Source organism: Rhinoderma darwinii, chromosome 3 (genome assembly GCF_050947455.1).
Source record: "Rhinoderma darwinii isolate aRhiDar2 chromosome 3, aRhiDar2.hap1, whole genome shotgun sequence".
NCBI lineage: Eukaryota > Metazoa > Chordata > Amphibia > Anura > Rhinodermatidae > Rhinoderma > Rhinoderma darwinii.
In genome coordinates, this window is record NC_134689.1 from 386038401 (window position 1) to 386059927 (window position 21527).

At 42.3% G+C, this 21527-nt stretch overlaps 1 protein-coding gene across 1 annotated transcript; it reads right to left on the reverse strand.

Annotated features, from left to right (window-relative positions):
- Window positions 1-128: 128 nt before the first annotated feature.
- On the reverse strand, window positions 129-21425 carry LOC142750112 (uncharacterized). Its single transcript, XM_075858926.1, has 5 exons — window positions 21076-21425; window positions 13698-13759; window positions 12709-12835; window positions 12035-12079; window positions 129-2793 (listed from the first exon to the last, which is right to left on the reverse strand). Exons 2-5 carry the CDS (start codon window positions 13731-13733, stop codon window positions 1481-1483), a joined length of 1521 nt encoding a protein of 506 aa, XP_075715041.1. The 5' UTR covers window positions 13734-13759; window positions 21076-21425; the 3' UTR covers window positions 129-1480.
- Between the last annotated feature and the right edge of the window lie 102 nt (window positions 21426-21527).

The window sequence follows — 21527 nt, forward strand, 5'->3', positions numbered from 1 at the left end:
GAAAAGTAGCGTAGTTGCCCATGGCCTCTGAAAAACGAGAAAGGGATTTAATGGGTTGCCATGGGACAGGACATAACACATCTGTTTTTCATTTTTTTGCCATTACCAACCACAGTAGAGACATAATATAGCCAGTTACTGCAATGTTTATTTTAAGACAAGGTAACATGTAGGATACTGATGTCAAAGTGTAGAGATAGAGGATAGTAAAGTATTTACTGTACACATACAGGGCTGGACAAAACCGAAAATCCAGTTGTCATAGTCCCAGCCGACTGAGTCCATGTCCATCTTGCCACCCTGCTTGTATTTGGCTTTGTTAGAAAGACATTAACATGCACTATATTATGCCTGGTTTTTTTTCATTAATACTTGGACAACCCCTTTAACTATATGCTCCAAACTTGGATACATTTTCCCATTGAATTTAATGGGGTCATGGTGAAGGGGGTGCGTCTCCTGTGAGTCACTTACGTGGCTGGGTCAATAAGGGTTCTGAAGGATATTAGCCCCTGTCAACCAATTATGCAACACTAATTGGTGAATTAGACATGAAATGCTTTGTTATGATATATTATATAAGTCTTTTTATTGATGGATCAGAACTTTTTTGAGCTGCCTTTTTGACCCAAGTTAGATTTGTCCAGGTGGCCCGAATGTATATTTCTCATTGGCTTGCCTAGAAATCTCAGTTGTCTGACTAATTAATGTGCATGGGTGTCCCATCAGCAGATGTTGGGGAAAAAAAAAATTCGGCATGTTGTATTTCAACATGCCGGGAAATAAGACGTTGACAGAGGTGTTTAGCAGTGGCTTATTCCACTTTCCCCATTAAAAACACATGCATAAGCTGAGCGTGCATGTATTTGGCAGAGTCGGGAGGAATAGCTGTAAGCCGAACAGTCAACCGCTATCTAAAGTGTTTAAATTTAAGAACTGAAGATCATTCTTTCTTGAGAAAGGGCAGAATATGCTCAAATTCTGTGCTATAGGCTAAAGTGTCCACATCTAAAATACAAAAAGTTTAGGCTAGTCCTTGTACTTTTTTGTTTTTCTACCAGCTACTCCCTGGGAACTTCACAGCTCATAACGGGTGGTCGGAGAGTCGCCAGACTTCAAATCTGCTTACTTATCAAAAGGCAACCAATTCAGATGGTTTCAGGATAGTCATATAGACATTGGCAACTGGCTGTCACTTGTTGGCCATTCAAAAACAACAAGTAGGGCGTAGGTCTTTTAGTCCATTTCCCCACCAGGCCACCTTTGATCTAGGAGGTAGGGCCCCTGGTTAAGTTAGTGAGGTTTACTAGAGTAAGAAAAAAAACATCTGCATTTAGATGGTATTGCAGCTCAGCACTATTGACATGAATATGGAGAAGCTACAATACCAGACAAAGCCAACAGATAAGTCTGGCGCTGTTTTCTAGGGAAAATAAATCAGATCCCCTTTTTTTTTTTTTTTAAATACTGTATAACTCCTCTAAAATTTGGTCGAGGAGTTTGGGATTGCTGAAGTTTCTTTATTTAGGAAATTTAGTGCTTTTTTGTGTGTTCTCTCATGTTTAACTAGTACAGAGCTGTATGTGAAGCTCTTCCCACATTCTGCACACGTGTACGGCCTCTCTCCCGTGTGAGTCCGCTGGTGTTTAACAAGGGACGATGCTTGTGTAAAACATTTCCCACAGTCAGAACATGAAAATGGCTTCTCTCCAGTGTGAATTCTCTCATGATTCACAAGAGCCGAGGTCTGGGAAAAGCTTTTGCCACATTTTCCGCATGCATATGGCTTTTCACCTGTGTGAATACGGACATGTTTCACCAGTGCGGAGCTATGAGAGAATGTCTTCCCACAGTCCCTGCAAGGATATGGCCGCTCCCCGCTGTGCGTTCTTTGGTGGTTAGCCAACGAGGACTTGTCCATAAATGATTTTGGACACTGGCTGCAGACATAAGGTTTTTCCCCTGTATGTGTTCTCTGATGTTTTAGCAGACCTGAACTTTCTGTGAAGCTTTTGTCACATTTATTGCAAGCGTAGGGCCCCTGTCCAGTGTGAATCCGCTGATGACGCACAAGATGTGCCCTCCGGATAAAACATTTTTCACAATAAGAACAAGAATATGGCTTCTCCCCCGTGTGGGTCCTCAAGTGAGTGAGAAGATTGGAGCTCTGAGAAAACCCTTTCCCACATTTGCTGCACACGTACGGCCGCTCACCTGTGTGTGACCGCTGGTGTCTCACGAGGTGTAACCTACATATGAACTTCTTGTCACAGTCGCTACAGGCATATGGCTTCTCCCCAGTGTGGATCCTTCTATGTATAACAAGGTGAGAGCTATCGCTAAAACTTTTTCCACATTTACTACAGAAATATGGTTTCTCACCTACATGGATTCTCTTGTGTCTTAATAGATGTGAACTACGCTTGAAACATTTTCCACAGTCTGTGCATGTGTAATGTCTCTCAGTGAGGTGGGATTTACACGCAGCTGTCAGTTCAGACGTGTTTGCACCTGACCCAATCCAAGTCTTTTCGCGAGACTGGCTGCTGTGTGTCGGAGTTAAAGATTTGTTGCCATTATAGAAACTTTTTGGGTTTTTTAGGTCATGTCTTGTCAAGTCTTCTGAATGATAGAACGGCTGTCCATCTCCGTTGAACATTTTCACTTGTAACAGAAGTTCCTGTTTGCTGCACATGGATGTCTCCACTGTCCAATATCTAGTGGACACGTTAGTCTCTGCAAAATACTCAGGGAAATACGGACGTTCCTCTTTCATAGTGATTGGTTGAAGATCTGCAATAGAAATACAGAAGATTCATGTGAAACATTTGTTTTACCAGGGCAGCATTTTCCGGTGGGCTTGCTAGAAGGGCATACGATCCAGAGATGGAGCTGTAGGCAGGGCAATGATGAGCAGAGTGCACTTCTTTTTATACAACAATCTCGAATGATTAAGATTGTTACAGGAAGAAGTTACAAACAATTGAAGGTGAAGAGAACCATGGTATCATGGAAGTGGTAAACATTGTAAAATATGGTCACTGGGGCTGGTATAATTATTAAGGCACTACAAATGTAGGGAATAACCCCTTAAACGGGTTGTCTCATGAAGACAGGGTGAATAACATCCTTCATAACCTGAACCTCCCACTCCTGTCTCAAAGACTTCTCTTGTGCTGCACCAGTTCTCTGAAAAGCGCTACCCAAGACAATCAGATTTATTCCCATCATTCAGTTTTAAAGCGTGCCCTAAAAACTGAACCTGACCCCTTCATTCAGCAGTATCCCCCATCCTCGACTTCATGTTTGTCATATACAGACACTGGCTAGTGACCGGCTCATGCAGCTTTATGCGTACTACCGCATGTGTATAAAAGATGTCTGGACCATTGTACTTAAAGAGGCCCTGTCACTAGTTTAGTAGTGCCCTATCTCCTAGCTAATCTAATAGACACTGTCACACTGATAATTCTAATGAAAATTGTGTCCCAAAACGTTTATGATTTTAAAAGTTATGACCTTTTTGTTCTAAAATATGCAAATGAGGCTATACTAGACAAGTGGGTGTCACCACCTGCGATTTTCACTTGTTGTGTAGCCTCCTCACAGCCTCTGACGCAGTCCTATCAGCATGAAGCTGCTTCACACAGTGTGAGAGACTGAGGGTGGAGGGAAGGAGGTTCACTTCAAATAGCCATATCTCCGGCTGTGGACGTCAAACAACACTGGTGGCATATGAAAGAGAAGATTCTAATCTTTCATATGACCCTAGAATCTAGCTGTGAAACAACCGGAGATATCACCAGTTGAATACAGTCGGGAATGGAAGCTGTATACTATATGATCAGGATCTGTTGCTGGGCTGGGTATAGGAGAACTGTATGAAGCGGATTGTAAAGAGTCATACAGAAAACATTACACTGCCCAGAGCAGTGGTTCCCAACATGGGTGCCGCAGAACCCTGGGGTGCCGTGAGAACCGTCCAGGGGTGCCGCGACACACTGCTCAGCCACGGAAAAAAAAAAAAAAAAATAACTTTTGCTGGTAGCAGATGTGACACACACACACACACACGTCTGCTACATGCACCGCCCACCACTTCCCACTAGAAGTCCCTGACGGAGGGAGAGAAGCCAACGCTGCAGACCTGGGCAGGGTAAGTATTTCGTGTTTTTCAGCAATTGTGTGAGAACTGGATCCAGGGAAATGATGGGAGTTGTAGTTCTCTCCTTTTATACATCCTCCTTGTAATGTCCTCTGATATCCCATAACAGTCTGGACATGCAGGGAGTTGTAGTGCTCTCCTCTTATACCACCTTATTTATTCCTTCCCCAGGAGTAAGCACACTTTCTGTCTGTGATGGTCATTTTACTGCGAGTGGGGGTTGGGGGGGCTGATAGTCTGAGTGGTTTTCGCCTCTGAGCTTCCATTGAATTTAATAGGAGGCATCCTTTTATTTTTCTAGGACGTTACAAGGCTTTGAACTTTAGCAGCAATTTCTCACATTTTAAAGAAAATGTCAAAAGGCTATTTTTACAGGGGCCAGTTCAGTTGTGAAGTGGCTTTGAGGGCCTTATATATTAGAAACCCCCAATAAGTCACCCCATTTTAAAAACTTCACCCCTCAAAGTATTCAAAACAGCATTCAGAGCATTTCTTAACCCCTTAGACGTTTCACAGGAATTAAAGAAAAGTAGAAGTGGAATTTACAATTTTCATTTTTTTTTGCAGAAATTCATTTTTTTCTGTAACACAGAAGGTTTTACCAGAGAAATGCAAATCAATATTTATTGCCCAGATTCTGCAGATTTAGGAAATACCCCACATGTGGCCCTAGTGCGGTAATGGACTGAAGCACCGGCCTCAGAAGCAAAGGAGCAGCTAGTGGATTTTGGGGCCTTATGTTTAATAGAATATATTTTAGGCATCATGTCAGGTTTGAAGGGCTCTTGCGGTGCCAAAACAGTGGAAATCCCCCAAAAGTGACCCCATTTGGGAAACTACACACCTCAAGGAAAATATATAGATGTATAGTGAGCATTTTGACCGCACAGGTTTTTTGCAGAAATTATTGGAAGTAGGCCGTGAAAATGAAAATCCCCATTTCAAAGAAAATGTTGGTTTAGCTAATTTTTCCTAATTTCCACAAGGACTAAAGGAGAAAAAGCTCCACAACATTTGTAAAGCAGTTTCTCCCGAGTAAAATAATACCCCACGTGTGGTCATAAACGGCTATTTTGGACACACAGGAGGCCATGTCGCATTTGCAAAACCCCTGAGGGACCAAAACAGTGAAAACGCCCAAAAAGTGACGCCTTTTAGGAAACTACACCCCTCGATTAATTAATCTAGGGGTTTAGTGAGCATTTAGACCCCATAGATGTTTCATTACATTTATTAGAATTGGGCAGTGAAAATAAAAACAATCCCTTTTCTTCAAAAAGACGTAGCTTTAGCTCAAAATGTTTAATTTTCTCAACAAATAGTGGAAAAAAAAAAAAAAGGAACCCCAACATTTGTAAAGCAATTTCTCCCGAGTACAGTAATACCCCATATGTGGTCATAAACTGCTGTTTGGGCACACGGTAGGGCTCAGAAGGGAAGGAGCGGCATTTGGCGTGCAGATTTTCCTGGATTCGTTTCTGGGCGCTATGTCGCATTTGCAAAGCCCCTGTGGGACCAAATCAGTGGAAACCCACCAGAAGTGACCCCATTTTGGATTCCCTATTCTTAGGGCCTTGATAATTCGCCTCTTGAAACGTCCCCTCGGACCTGCACAGTTGCATATTTTTTCTTTCCTGACTTATTAGAGCCTTAACTAATTTTATTTTTTCATAAACATAGTGGTATGAGGACTGTTTTTTTGCGGGACGAGCTTTAGTTTTTATTGGTACCATTTTGGGGCGCATGCGACTTTTTGATCACTTTTTATCCTATTTTTTGGGAGGCCAGGTGATCAAAAAAAACTACAATTCTGGCATCGTTTTTTAAAATTTTATACAGCGTTCACCATGCGTTATAAACTACATGTTAACTTTCTTCTGCGGGTCAGTCAGATTCCGGCAATACCTAATTTATAGCACTTTTTTTATGTTTTACAACTTTTTGCACAATAAAATTACTTTTGTAAAAAGAATGTATTTTTTCTGTCGCCAAGTTGTGAGAACCATAACGTTTTAGTTTTTTTCATTAGAGCTGCATGAGGGCTTGTTTTTTGCGAGACGAGCTATCGTTTTTTATAGGTACCATTTTTGGATACGTGCGACTTTTTGATAGTTTATTCCAATATGTGTAGGGCAAAGTGACCACAAAACAGAAATTCTGGTATAGATTTTTTACAGGTGTTTTTTATGCTGTTCACCATGTGGAATAAATAACATAATATTTTTATCGTTCAGGCCTTTACGGTTGCGGCGATACCAAATATGTATGGTTTATTTATTTTTTTGCAACAATAAAGGACTTGATCAGGGAAAAAGGGCGATTGTGTTTTATTTTTTACTTGAAACTTTCTTATGATTGAAGACGAAGGTCCAACTGTCTGTTTTTTTTTCTAATACATTGCACTACCTATGTAGTGCAATGTAATAGATCTGTCAGTCATTCACTGACAGAGAGCCAATTGGGCTTCGCCTCCCGGCGGGGCCTAATCGGCTTTCGTAATGGCAGAGCAGGAGGCCATTGTTAGGCCTCCTGTTGCTATAGCAGCAGTCGGCAGCCCTGATTGCATGGCAGGGCTGCTGATATGCTAGCAACCTCTAAGATGCAGCGATCGCATCCGAACACTGCATCTAAGGGGTTAATGGCAGGGATCGGAGCTAGCCCCGGTTCCTGCCGTTACAGGTGGATGTCAGCTGTAACATACAGCTGACATCAACCGCTGATGACGCCGGCTCAGCTCCTGATTTATCTTGCTGTCGGCTACGGAAGCCTTTCAGGTCCCGCCTCCAAGCGGGGCCTAAATGGCTTCCGCGCTAGGCAGACCAGGAGGCCAGTATTAGGCCTCCAGTTGCCATTGCGGCCACTGGAACCCCGGCAATTTCATTGCTGGGTTGTCGATGAGCTACAAACACCTTAACCCCTTCCCGCTCCTTGACGTACTATTACGTCATGGCAGCTGTATCGTTCGCGCTCCATGACGTAATAGTACGTCACGGGAGTAACGGCCGTTTCGGCCGTCCTCCCGACACATACAGGAGCTGTGACGCTGCTGTCTTGTTCAGCAGCTGTCACAGCTCCTACAGCGGGGACCGATCGCTGTGTCCCCGCTTATTAACCCCTTAAAAGCCGCGTTCTATAGAGATCGCGGCTTTTTATGGGTTAAGCTGCCATCGCCGGCCTGCTACGCGATAGCGGCCGGCGATGGTGACTATGGCAACCGGACACCAAACAATGGCGTCCGGCTATGCCATAGACGGAAGCCTAGTGGGTCCTGACAACGTCAGGACCCACTATGCTTGCTGTCAGTGAGTAGCTGACAGTTCTAATACACTGCACTACGCATGTAGTGCAGTGTATTAGAATAGCGATCAGGGCCTCCTGCCCTCATGTCCCTTAGTGGAACAAAGTAATACAGTAAAAAAAAAGATGTGTAAAAATAAGAAAATAAAAGTTTTAAAAGTAATAAAAGTAAAAATCCCCCCTTTTCCCTTATCAGTCATTTATTATTAATAAAAATATATAAACAAACAAATAAACTATACATAATTGGTATCGCCGCGTCCGTAACGGCCTGAACTACAAAACTATTTCGTTATTTATCCCGCACGATGAACGCCGTAAAATAAAATAATAATAAACCGTACCAGAATCACAATTCTTTGGTCACTTCACCTCCCAAAAAATGGAATAAAAAGAGATCAAAGTCGCATGTACCGAAAAATGGTGCTGATCGAAACTACAGTTCGTTACGCAAAAAATAAGTCCTTGCACGGCTTGATTGATTTAAAAATAAAAACGTTATGGCTTTTAGAATAAGGTAACACAAAAAGTGAATGATTGTTTACAAAACGTATTTTATTGTGCAAACGCCATAAGACATAAAAAAAAAACTATAAACATCTGGTATCGCCGTAATCGTATCGCCCCGCAGAATAAAGTGAATATGTCATTTATAGCGCACGGTGAACGCTGTAAAAAAAAAAAGAATAAAAAAACAATAGTAGAATTGCTGTTTTTTAGTCACCACGCCACCTAAAAATAGAATAAAAACTGATCAAAAAGCCGCATGCACCCCAAGAAAACTACAATGGATTCCTCAAGGGGTCTAGTTTCCAAATTGGGGTCACTTTTGGGGGGTTCCCAATGTTTTGGCACCACAAGACCTCTTCAAACCGGACATGGTGCCTAATAAAAAAGAGGCCTCAAAATCCACTAGGTGCTCCTTTGCTTCGGAGGCCGGTGCTTCAGTCCATTACCGCACTAGGGCCACATGTGGGATATTTCTCAAAACTGAAGAATCTGGGCAATAAGTATTAATTTGCGTTTCACTGATAAATCCTTTTGTGTTATAAAAAAAATGGTATAAAGAGGATTTTCTGACAAAAAAAAATTTAAATTTCACCTCTACTTTGCTCTAAATTTTTGTGAAAAACCTAAAGGGTTCATAAACTTTCTAAATGCTGTTGTGAATACTTTGAGGGGTCTAGTTTCTAAAATGGGATATTTCATAGGGGTTTATAATATATGGGCCCCTCAAAGCAACTTCAGAACTGAACTGGAAACTAAAAAAATAAATAAATGAGGCAATACTTCGCTTCTTACATTATACTGATAATGAGCCGTGCCCACCCCGAGATGACCCCAGTTTTGACCGTTTGTATAAACGAAGACCCCTATTAGACCGTTCCAGTGCCCGGTTTTCCCCAGCATACACCCCCGAGAAAGTCCCTGATACATTTTAAACAGAGGCTTCAATTCCGTGAGTACCTGCCGGGTAAGAGGGCAAGGTATGGCGTGAAGATGTATAAGCTGTGAGAGTGCATCAGGGTATACCTACAGATTTAGGATATATGAAGGAAAGGCCACCCCCAAACCAGACTGCATCCTTGACTACAATAGGTACATGGGAGGGATGGACTTGTAAGATCAAGCCCTAAAGCCCTACAGCGCCATGCGGTGTGGTATAAGAAGCTGGCCATGCACATCATACAGATGGCTTTGTACAATGCGTACGTGCTAAGTCGATGTGCAGGCCAGACGGGAACTTTCCAGGAATTTCAAGAGGTGATTATCAAGAACCTAATCTTTAGGGACCAAGAAGGGAGGGCACCCAGTACTTCTGGAAGCGAGGCCACACGCATCGTACCTGGGCGGCAACACTTTCCAGGGGAAGTTCCCCAAACTGGCAAGAAGGGAAAAAGTCAAAAGAGGTGCAAAGTCTGCTATAAGAGGGCGATAAGGGATGACACAATATATCAATGTGACACGTGTCCCGAATAACCAGAGCACTGTATGAAAGTGTTTTAAAATTTATCATACATCCCTTGGTTTATAATTTACCCCAATTTTACTTACCCTGATGCACTCCGCACAGCTTATCCCCCCTCGTCTTTCCCCTCTGAGCCCTGCTGTGTGCCCAGGCAGCTGATAACAGCCACATGTAGGGTATTGCGATTCCCGGGAGAACCCACATTACAGTTTATGGGGTGTAGGTCTCCGGTCAAAATGCTCACTACACCTCTAGATGAATGCCTTAAGGGTGTAGTTTTTAAAACGGGGTCACTTCTTGCGGGTTTCAACTGTACTGGTACCTCAGGTGCTTCTGCATACATGACTTCGCACTAGAAAATCCCCAGTAGGCCAAATGTTGGTCCTTTCCTTCTGAGCCCTCCCATGGGCCCAAACGGCAGTTTATCACAACAAATGGGGTATTGCGGCCCTCAGAACAAATTGCGCAACAGAATGGGGTATTTTGTTTCTTGTGAAAATAAGGCATTTTCAGCCAAAACTACATATTATTTGAAAAAAATAATTTTGTTTTCATTCCCAGCCCAATTCAAATTAGTTCTGTGAAAAAACTATGGGGTCAAAATAGTCACAACACCCATAAATGAATTCCTTGAGGGGTGTAGTTTCCAAAATGGAGTAATTTGTGATTGGTTTCTATTGCTTTGATAGCTCTGGGGCTCTGCAAATGCGACATGGCACCCGAAAACCAATCCAGCAAAATCTGGACTCCAAAGAACACACAGCGCTCCTTTCCTTCTGAGCCCTCCCATGGGCCCAAACGGCAGTTTATCACCACAAATGGGGTATTTCCGCACTCAGGACAAATTGGGCAACAAAATGGAGTATTTTATTTCTTGTGAAAATAAGAATTTTTGAGCTAAAATGACATATTATTGGAAAAAATATATATTTTTTTAATTCCCAGCCCAATTCAAATAAGTTCTGTGAAGAAACTATGGGGTCTAAATGGTCACATTACCCATAAATGAATTCCTTGAGGGGTGTAGTTTCCAAAATGGGGTCACTTTTGGTGGGTTTCCATTGCTTTGATACCCCTGAGGCTCTGCTAATGCGACATGGCACCCGAAAACCAATCCAGCAAAATCTGGACTCCAACAAACATATAGCGCTCCTTTCCTTCTGAGCCCTCCCATGGGCCCAAACGGCAGTTTATCACCACATATGGGGTATTGCCACACTAAGGACAAATTGGGCAACCAAATGGGGTATTTTGTTCCCTGTGAAAATAAGAAATTTTGATCACAAATGACATTTTATTGGAAAAAATGACATTTTTTTCATTTCACAACACAATTCAAATACGTGCTGTGAAAAAACTGTGTTGTCAAAATGGTAACAACAACCATAAATGAATTCCTTTAGGGGTGTAGTTTCCAAAATGGGGTCACTATTGGGGGATTCCTACTGTTTTGGCACCTCAACACCTCTTCAAACCTGGCATGCTGCCTAAAATATATTCTAATAAAAAAAGAGGACTCAAAATGCACTAGGTGCTTCTTTGCTTCTAGGGCTTGTGTTTTAGTCCACGAGCGCAGTAGGGCCACATGTGGGACATTTCTAAAAACTGCAGAATCTGGAAAATACATATTTGGTAGTGTTTCTCTGGTAAAACCTTCTCTGTTACAGAAAAAAAATGAATAAAATTGAAATTCCGCAAGAAAAATGAAATTTGCAAAGTTCACCTCCACTTTAATTCCTGTGAATTGCCTGAAGGGTTAAAAAACGTTCTAAATGCTGTTTTGAATACTTTGAGGGGTCTAGTTTTTAAAATGGGGTGTTTTATCAGGGTTTCTAATACATAGGCCCCTCAAATCCACTTCAGAACTGAACAGGTACCTTAAATAAAAGGCATTTGACATTTTCTTAAAAATATGAGAAATTGCTGTTTATGTTCTAAGCCTTGTAACGTCCAAGAAAAATAAAAGAATGTTGAAAAAACGATGCCAATCTAAAGTAGACATATGGGAAATGTGAACTAGTGACTATTTTGGGTGGTATAACCGTCTGTTTTACAAGCAGATGCATTTAAATTCTGAAAAATGCAATTTTTTCAAAATTTTCTCTACATTTTGCAATTTTTCACCAATAAACACTGAATATATCGACCAAGTTTTACCACGAACATGAAGCCCAATGTGTCACGAGAAAACAATCTCAGAATCGCTTGGGTAGGTTTAAGCATTCCGACGTTATTACCACATAAAGTGAAATATGTCAGATTTGAAAAATGGGCTCTGAGCCTTAAGGCCAAAACTAGGCTGCGTCCTTAAGGGGTTAAATGCAGCAATTGCTTTTGACCGCTGCATTTAAGGGGTTAATGGCGGGGATCGAAGCTAATTTCGGTCCCCGCCATTACAGCCGGATGTCAGCTGTAAGTTCCCGTGGACATCCGGCGATGATGGCACAGACTCCGCTTCTGAGCCGATGCCATCCATTTGTCGTATGGATAGGGCAAAATGCGGGAAGCACTGGCTTTCCATGACGTACCCATGCGACAAATGTCGGGAAGGGGGTTAAACATTATTATTATGAAGCTGCAAGGACAATGGAGTCCACACTCACCTTTTTGAATTCTGGAGATGATTTCAGGTTTTTCATTGACAAATCCTGTGGAAACAATTTGGAGATATTCTTTTTAGAAGTTATAAATCCGACCGATCATGGAGTTTAAGGGGATGGTAAAAAATAAATATATAAATTTCCCATGTCCATCTTCTGTGGTTGTCATGTAAAGCTTTACTGCATTTATAAGATCGACCTCAGACCACCGGCAAGGCTCGTATGTGTGAAAGGGGGAAACGAAGGGTTGAATGACGTCATGTACAATAAAAACACACAGTACATTTTTTTTTTTATAACCCCATATGGTTCAGGGCAAAAAATACAATTTCTCCCACCCGGCCTCCTACAGCCGCGCCAATGGAACGAAAAAAACAAAAACATTATGGCGGCTGAAATGCAGAGAGGTAAAAAAAATAAAAATAAAAATGTAGCTGGTCACGAAGGCCTGTTCATTAGGGGTTAATATATGTTGTTTTTCTTTAATTCCTTTTATATTAGGGGAGATTTATATCAACTAGGGTGTGGGAAATGGAAGTAGTTCCCCATAGGAACCAATCAGGATGCTTTATTCATTTTCTAAAGAACGTCTGGAATCTGATTGGTTGCTATGGGAAACGGTTCCATTTTTCCTTTAACAGCCCCATCATAAAAAGCTTCTGCCCACAGCGTCTTACCCAGAGAGAAGAGGGTGTAGTAATTCTCCAGCATGACGTCCACGTACAGCCGCCTCTCCACTATTCCTAAGCTCTCCCACTCCTCCACCGAGAAGTACACAGCCACATCATCAAATCTGATCGGAACCTTCGATATAAAAGAAGCGAGGATTACAAAAAGCTTGAAGATTCTGAGCCCTGGGGCAAATCAAAATAGTGCAAATATCAAGGGCCATGGTCAATGTGTTTCCATTCACTGACAGCAAACAGACAAACCCACAGGGTGGATACGCTACCTATAAAAAGGTACGCAGTGTATCCGCCCTGACGGCCGCATGGAATTGTGGTGCAGGTTTTCGGCGGAAGAGACTGCTGCGGAAAACTGCACTTCATTAATAATTAAAAAAAGAACAAACGCCCATAGTTACGCTCCGACGTCCGGCAGACTGGCCTCCTGGAATGACGTTTCATCCCATGTGACCGATGCAGCCTGTGATTGGCTGCATCGGTGACACGGGATGAAACATCAACCCAGGAGGCCGTCCTAGACGAAGTCCGCTGCAAAAAAACACGAATCACAGTTTTTCCCCAGCAAAAAAAGCAACATCTGCGATTTGTTGCGGGTTTCCCCTCCCCATTGAATTCAATGGTGAAAACCTGCAACAAAAAAGCAGCGATTACACAAATACAATTGACACGCTGCGGATTTAAAAAAAAAAAAAACGCAGTTTTTTTCCGCTCATCATTTACGCAGCGTGTAGTTGAGATTTGTTCAAATCTCATCCACTTTGCTGCTAAGGTATTAAAATGCGAATTTTCCACTACTAAATACATTGCGGAAAAACCACAGTATTTACGCAACGTGTGAACTCGGCCTCAATGAACTTCATATGCCTTAACAGTAAACATGGAGACACGTAACCCCTGTTCATTAGGCACAAGCCCTATCATGGCATATGGACGTCATGACTTGTATGTGGGCAATGCCAATGCCTGGCACAGTATATTACCTCTTGTAACAAAGAGTCCATCTGCAGCATAGACATCAGACCCAAAGACGTAACTCCCGCATCTAGAAAAGTGACAACACGTCATAATATTAAAGAGAATAACCCTGATATCATAAGAGAACCCCAATATGTGAGTAATGGCGGCCACTACAGATCCCACAAGGGTTGTCACCCAGCATTCCTAGAGTCCTGAAAGGCAATAGTTTAATACTGAATGAAATACTTTAAAGCGAATCTCCACCTTTTATGGATTAAATTCTTAATATATCTTTATAGCGCTTAGAGGGAGATTATTATATACTCAACTCAATAAGACAGCATGCACTCCGCTCCACCTAGTGGCAAGTGCATGCAACTACCATCTTTTTTTTTATCATTCATGTTGCTGCTGGGGTTTGGGAGCTCTGTTTCAGAAGAAAACGGAGCTCCGACCGCTAAATAGATAAATGAAGAAATAAATCAGCAGGAGATTTTGAGCCTATTTAGACAAAAAAACAAAACGGCAAACACTTACATTAACCCCTTAATGACCAGCCTATTTTAGACCTTAATGACCAAGCCATTTTTTTACGTTTTTCCATCGTCTCATTCATAGAGCTATAGCCTTTTTATTTTTGCGTCGACATAGCTGTATAAGGTCTTGATTTTTGCGGGACAAGTTGTAATTTTTAATAGCACCATTTTGGGGTACATATTATTTATTGATTAACTTTTATTAACTTTTTTTGGGGGGGAATAGAAAAAAAACCAGCAATTTCGCGACACTTTTTTGCGTCCTAAATTTACGCCGTTTACCGCGTGGTATAAGAAACACAATAACTTTATTCAGCGGGTTGTTACGATTGCAACTATACCAAATTTATGTAGATTTTTTATGTTTTACTACTTTTACACAGTGAAAAACCCTAATTTTGAAAAAAAAAAGTGATGTTCACACGGCAGCCTCCGTTACGGCTGAAATTACGGTGCTGTTTTCAGGAGAAAACAGCACCGTAATTTTTGGCATGTGGAGGCGTCTTTTGCTGCGTCCATTACGGACGTAATTGGAGCTGTTTTTCTATGGAGTCAATGGAAAACTGCTCCATTTACGTCTGAAGAAGTGACAGGCAGTTTTTTGACGCAGGCGTCTTTTTTACGCGCCGCCTGTTGACAGGCGCGTAAAAAAAATGACCGTCGGCACCGAACATCGTAAGACCCATTCAAATGAATGGGCAGATGTTTGCCGACGCTTTTGAGCCGCATTTTCGGACGTAATTCAATGCTAAAACGCCCGAATTACGTCCGTAAATAGTGCGTGTGACCCCAACCTTATTTGTTTTTGTGTCTCCGTATTTGAAGAGCCGTAACGGTTTTATTTTTTAGCCGATGCAATTGTAGCAGGGCTTTTTTTTTGCGGGACGACTTGTAGTTTTTATCGGTACCATTTTGGAGTAGATGCGACTTTTTGATCACATTTTTTTTTAAGGCTGGATTCAAAGAAAACAGCAATTTTTGCATGTTTTTTATTTTATTTTTTTACGACGTTCACCGTGCGGGTTAAATGATGTAATAAGTTTATAGTTGGGGTCGTTACGTACGCGGCGATACAAAATATGTGTAACTTTCTTTTGTTTGTTAATAATAAAGCAGTTTGTAAGGGGGAAAAGTGATTTTTTTTTTGTTTTTTTTCACTTTTTATTAAACTTTTTTTTTTACTAGTCCCACTAGGGGACTTCGCTATGCGATTATCCGATCGCATTTATAATACACTGCAATACTTCTGTACTGCAGTGTATTATGCCTATCCGTGTAAAACGGACAGGCATCTGCTAGGTCATGCCTGCGGCATGACCTTGCAGGCATTCATTACAGGCAGAACTGGGGGCCTTTATTAGGCCCCCGGCTGCCATCAGAGACACAGACACTCGGCGATCGTATCGCCGGGTGTCGGTGGGATGAGAGGGAGCTCCCTCCCTTTCTCCAAAACCACTCAGATGCGGTGCTCGCTATTGAGCACCGCATCTGAGGGGTTAAACGGGTGAGATCGATACGAATATCGATCTCACCCGGCAGAGCAGGGACGCCCCCAGCCCTCAGCTGCCTCTAGCAGCTGAGAGCAGGGAGATTTGACAGCTCCCTGCTCTGTAAACTTATTCCGATGCTGCGACGTAAAAAGTCTATGGCATCGGAATAAGGGCCAGTCACTGACGGGTTAAATACAGGCATTCTTCGTCCTTAAATCCGCGCAAAAATATATATGAGAGAACAGGCAGCCGAATGTCCGGCAGTCCAAGGTCGCTGGGAACCCGGGAGAGCAGACAGAAGCCGTTTTTATTGCCGAGTATGTGGGTACTTCTAGCCGTGTACTAAAAACTGCTGAACGAAATCTGGTCCTAAAGATCCAAAATACCCAAGACCTGAATCAGTTAAAGTGGGTCGGTCACATATTTATACTATCCTGTCGGAATGTAATTTGCAATTTATTGATCTAACTCTCTGCTCTTTTTATGCTTAGGAGTCCAGTGGGCGGTCCCAATGAACAATTGTTAGCCTTCCCTGTATAGGTGTGAATACATAGATAGCTGTCAATCACTGAGTCGGACCGCCCTCTGGACTCCTAAGCTCACATTGAGCAGGTGTTTAGCTCAATAAACTACAAGTTATACTGAATATTTTACCACAAAACGATATAATCAATCTGCTCAATAACACGCTGCCCACAAATCCGGACACGTGACAGGTTCCCCTTAAGTGTAGGATGAAATAGCAGCCATATTGGATTTTACCAAGCTTTCCTAGAGATATAACAACAAGACGAAAATTTTGAAAAGAAACTGGACAAGAAGAGGATACAGGTCTTGGACCTCTCACCTTGTCCCTTTCATTCACTACCATATAATTATTTAAATGATCAACCTCTAAGAAAAGGCACAAGTAAGATTCTGAAACCCGCAAGATAAAAGATGGCACGAAGCGCTCCACGTAAGATTTTTTTTCCCATCCCGCCCCTTACCGCATTTGAATCATAAATAGTGCATATAACCCCTTTATTACACCCCAAATTGAAGACAGACCCCAAACGAGAGCCCTATATATACCGGGTTTCCCCGAAAGTAAGACAGTGTCTTACTTTCTTTTTATCCCCAAAAGCCCCACTATGTCTTACTTTCGGGGTATGTCTTATATTGGAAAAAAAAGAAAAGACGTTCATACTTACCAAGAACTTCCTGCTTCCTCCAGTCCGGTCTCCCGGCCGTTGCCTTGGTGACGCGTCCCTCTCGACATCCGGCCCGACGTCCTGGATGACGTTTCAGGCCATGTGACCGCTGCAGCCAATCACAGGTCAATCACAGGCTGCAGCGGTCACATGGACTGCCGCGTCATCCAGGGATGTCGGGCTGGATGTGAAGAGAGGGACGCGTCACCAAGACAACGGCCGGGTAAGTATGAATTTCTTTAACTTTTATCCTGCATTACCGTATTTCGGCGCGGTGACGTATGGAGAGGGGGGCGGCGCGGAAGTGGGCAGGAGGCGGCAATACCCCCGTGTTTCCCCGAAAGTAAGACATATGTCTTACTTTCGGGGTACGGCTTATATTAGCCGACCCCCCTGAAACCCCCGATACGTCTTACAATCGGGGGTGTCTTACTATCGGGGAAACACGGTAGACCCCCTTAATAAATACAGACCCCTAATTAAAGGGGTTGTCCGGCATCAGGACCAACTTTCATACTGATGACCTATACACAGGATAGGTCATCGGTATATGATCGGTGGGGGTCCGACACCCGCACCACACACGATCAGCTGCTCCGGATGTTATGCACAGTATGTAGTGGTCGGTGATGGAAGCAGATGCATCTGCTTCCGGCACCGACTACTACATAACATCCGGAGCAGCTGATCGGTGTGTGGTGCGGGTGTCGGACCCCCACCGATCATATACCGATGACCTATCCTGTGTATAGGTCATCAGTATGAAAGTTCGTCCGGAGGCCAGACAACCCCTTTAAATACAGAAACTAGACCCCCTAAATACAGATCCCAGACCAGACCCCTAAATAAATAGATGCCAGATCAGAATGTCTGCAGTGGCGCCCAGAAGTGAAGTAGACTGCAGGAAGGAGAGGGCGCAGTGTCCGGGGAATTAGCCTGGTCTTCCGAGAAACTTCCCATTTTTCCGGAAGTCTCCCAGACATTCTAGGGTAGTTGACAAGTATTTATTCATCTTGCCTTGGTTTATAGTGAATGAATGTACGATCCATCCCAAACACACACACACACACACTTTTGCGCGAATCACGCTCGTCCCACGGAAGTGCTTCCGTGTGGCATGGGTGATTTTCACGCACCCAATGACTTCAATGGGCGTGTGATGCGCGAACAATGCACAAATATAGGACATGTCAATTTTTCGCAGCGGACACACGCTGCGTAAAAATCACACAACTGTCTGCACGGCCCCATAGACTAACATAGGTCCGTGCGACGCGCGTGATGCACGGACGTATATCACGTTCGTGTAAACAAGCCTTAAACCTGTCTGTGATGATAATGAGATGACTGCTGAGAAGTGATCTCTACAGAAAAGGAAGGGGCAGTCTATTATGAATGGTGGATCCTGTGTTATCTATATAGAGGTGTTATACGTCAGTGTAATCCTGTCTGTGATGATAATGAGATGACTGCTGAGAAGTGATCTCTACAGAACAGGAAGGATCAGTCTATTATGAATAGTGGCTCCTGTGTTGTCTATAGTGAGGTGTTACCTGTAATTGTGATCCTGCCAGTGATGATAATGAGATGATTGCTGAGAAGTGATCTCTGCAGAACAGGAAGGGTCAGTCTATTATGAATAGTGGATCCTGTGTTATCTATATAGAGGTGTTATACGTCAGTGTAATCCTGTCTGTGATGATAATGAGATGACTGCTGAGAAGTGATCTCTACAGAACAGGAAGGATCAGTCTATTATGAATAGTGGCTCCTGTGTTGTCTATATAGAGGTGTTACCTGTCAGTGTAAACCTGTCTGTGATGATAATGAGATGACGGCTGAGAAGTGATCTCTACAGAACAGGAAGGGTCAGTCTATTATGAATAGTGGCTCCTGTGTTGTCTATAGTGAGGTGTTACCTGTCAGTGTAATCCTGCCTGTGGTGATAATGAGATGACTGCTGAGAAGTGATCTCTACAGAACAGGAAGGGGCAGTCTAATATGAATAGTGGCTCCTGTGTTATCTATAGTGAGGTGTTATACGTCAGTGTAATCCTGTCTGTGATGATAATGAGATGACTGCTGAGAAGTGATCTCTACACAACAGGAAGGATCAGTCTATTATGAATAGTGGCTCCTGTGTTATCTATAGTGAGGTGTTATACGTCAGTGTAATCCTGTCTGTGATGATAATGAGATGACTGCTGAGAAGTGATCTCTACAGAACAGGATTTTAATATAGATAGTGACATGGAAAAATGTAAAAAAAAATAAAATCACCAAAAATTCTTTAAAAACCATACTGTTCATAAAAACACTATTTAACTCCTTCCTGAGGGTATGTTCACACGCACTGTTTTCAGGCGTAATTCGGGTATTTCACGCCTCGAATTACGCCTGAAAAAACGACTCCATTACGCCTACAAATCTGCCCATTGCTTTAAATGGGTTTTACGATGTTCTGTTCAGTGTAATTTCACGCGTCTCTGTCAAAAGACGCCCGCGTCAAAGAAGTGCATGTCACTTCTTGGTATGTTTTTGGAGAAGTTTTTCATTGACTCCAATAACGTCCGTAAAAGACGCAGCAAAAAACACGAGTCCTTGCAAAAACGTCTGAAATTCTGAAACCGCTCCGTAATTTCAGATGTATTTTGCTACTGCGTGTGAATATACCGAGACACATAACGTATACTTAAATCATAGCCACGTAGGGGGAAGTATGGAGCGGGCACATGGGTGTCGACTGTATGATACAGCTGACACTTCACCGTAACAAGTGGGTTCCCGCTTATTTAACCCCCTTAGATACCACAGTCAATAGCAACCACGGCGTCTACGCTGTTAAAAAGAGGAGGGCGACCAACTCCCACAGCACATCGTCCCAACGCGAAGCGATCATGAGATGCTGATGGTTGTCATGGCAACCCGGAGGCCTAATGAAAGCCCCCAGGTCTGCAATATTTGTACTCCTATTAAGCACCTACTGTCAGAAACATGGTATACTGCAATACATTAATATTGCAGTATATTGTGGAAGCGATCCAATGATCGGTGGCCCAAGGCCCCTCAAGAGAAAAAAAAAAAAAAAAAAAAAAAAAAAAGTTAAATAAAATTATATACAAAAATTTTTTTTAAAAAAGTTAGAAAAACCCCCCAAAAAAACCCCACTTCCCATTTCCCCCCTACAGCATTGTAAAAAAATAAAATAAAAAAAAACAACATTAACAAATTGGATTACAAAATAGCTTAAAAAACGCCAGGTTTGATTTATTTTGGTCACTTTTGTCCCACAAAAATTGGATAAATAAAAAAAGGGATCTAAAACTCACATGTACCCCAAAATGGTACTATTAAAAACCACAGCTGGTCTTGCAGAAAATAAGCCCTCCCACCGCTCAAAATCGACTGAAAAATTTAAAAAAGTAATGGTGCTCAGAATTTGGAGACACAAAATAAATTTTATTTTTAACAAATAATTTTTTCCTTGTAAAAGTACTAAAACATAAAAAAAAAAAAATCTTTATCAATTTGGTATCGCCATAATCAAATTGACCGGTAGAATAAAGTTTAACAAGCCATTTTTATTTCACACATAATGCTGTAAAAACGAAGCGCAAAAAACGACGGAGGAATCCCTGTTTTTTTCACATTCCCTCCCGCAAAGAATTTTTCCAGTTTCATTCCAAATTATATGGTATAATAAAGGGTGCCATAAAAAAACAACATCGTATCCCGCAAAAAAAGATAGCCCTTGTACAGCTTTATCGACGGGGGGGAAAAAAAAGGGAAGGGTTATGGTTTTTAGAACGTAAAAACGAAAAAGGACTGTGGCAAAAAGGGGTTAAATAGATCATTTTCAGATAATTTATTTTAAGCCTCTAGGTGGAATATTTTTTTTAAAGTGTTTCTATTCACTGACAGCAAGCAGACATCTTGAAATTGTGAAGAATTGCTAAAAAAAAAAAGTATATTAGAAAGTTGCAAATAAAGGAATGTACGGAGGAGTCAGATGGTACAGAGCTTTGTAGGAGATTCATGATGGAGGCAGCAGCTAACCCGCTCAGGTACCGAAGTCTCACACGTGGATGACAGGAACATGCCACATTACACATACATGTATCCTCTGAGCATCACACATATAATGACATCACGTGTGCCCGTCATGCTATGCACACTCATTACCTGATCCCCTTGTTTCCCACTTGCGGTGATGATCCTGAGAATGCTGGGAGTCTGGGACTTGTAGTCCTGCTATACTACATAGAGCAGAGTGCCGGCCTAACACCACAACTACAATACCCAGCAAGCATCACACAATGCAGGTTATTCATAAGCAGTCCATGTCACCATGACAGAATTGTCACTACCATTATCTGTCAGGTTCCTATAAATAAAACCCACATAACAAAACCAGAACTACAACCCCCATGACAGCAGGAGAATTACTGTTCTCTTATAAAGAGACCTCTGGGAATGGTGGTCCATTTGCCCTTCAGTCCTATGTTATTCCCTTTATAAAACACTACAATTCCCATATGGCATCAATAAACGGAAGTGACGTAAGAACGTAGCCTTGAGAAGAACTTAGAGCCTCCTGGTATTTGAAGTCCTAAGGACGGTATTAGCCAATGATA

Coding starts and splice junctions, on each gene's coding strand:
- LOC142750112 (XM_075858926.1), bottom strand. CDS start 13,733: ATGTCTATGCTGCAGATGGACTCTTTGTTACAAGAG. Junction 12,836..13,697: donor TGGACTCTTTGTTACAAGAG/GTAATATACTGT, acceptor TTTATATCGAAG/GTTCCGATCAGATTTGATGA. Junction 12,080..12,708: donor CTACACCCTCTTCTCTCTGG/GTAAGACGCTGT, acceptor TTGTTTCCACAG/GATTTGTCAATGAAAAACCT.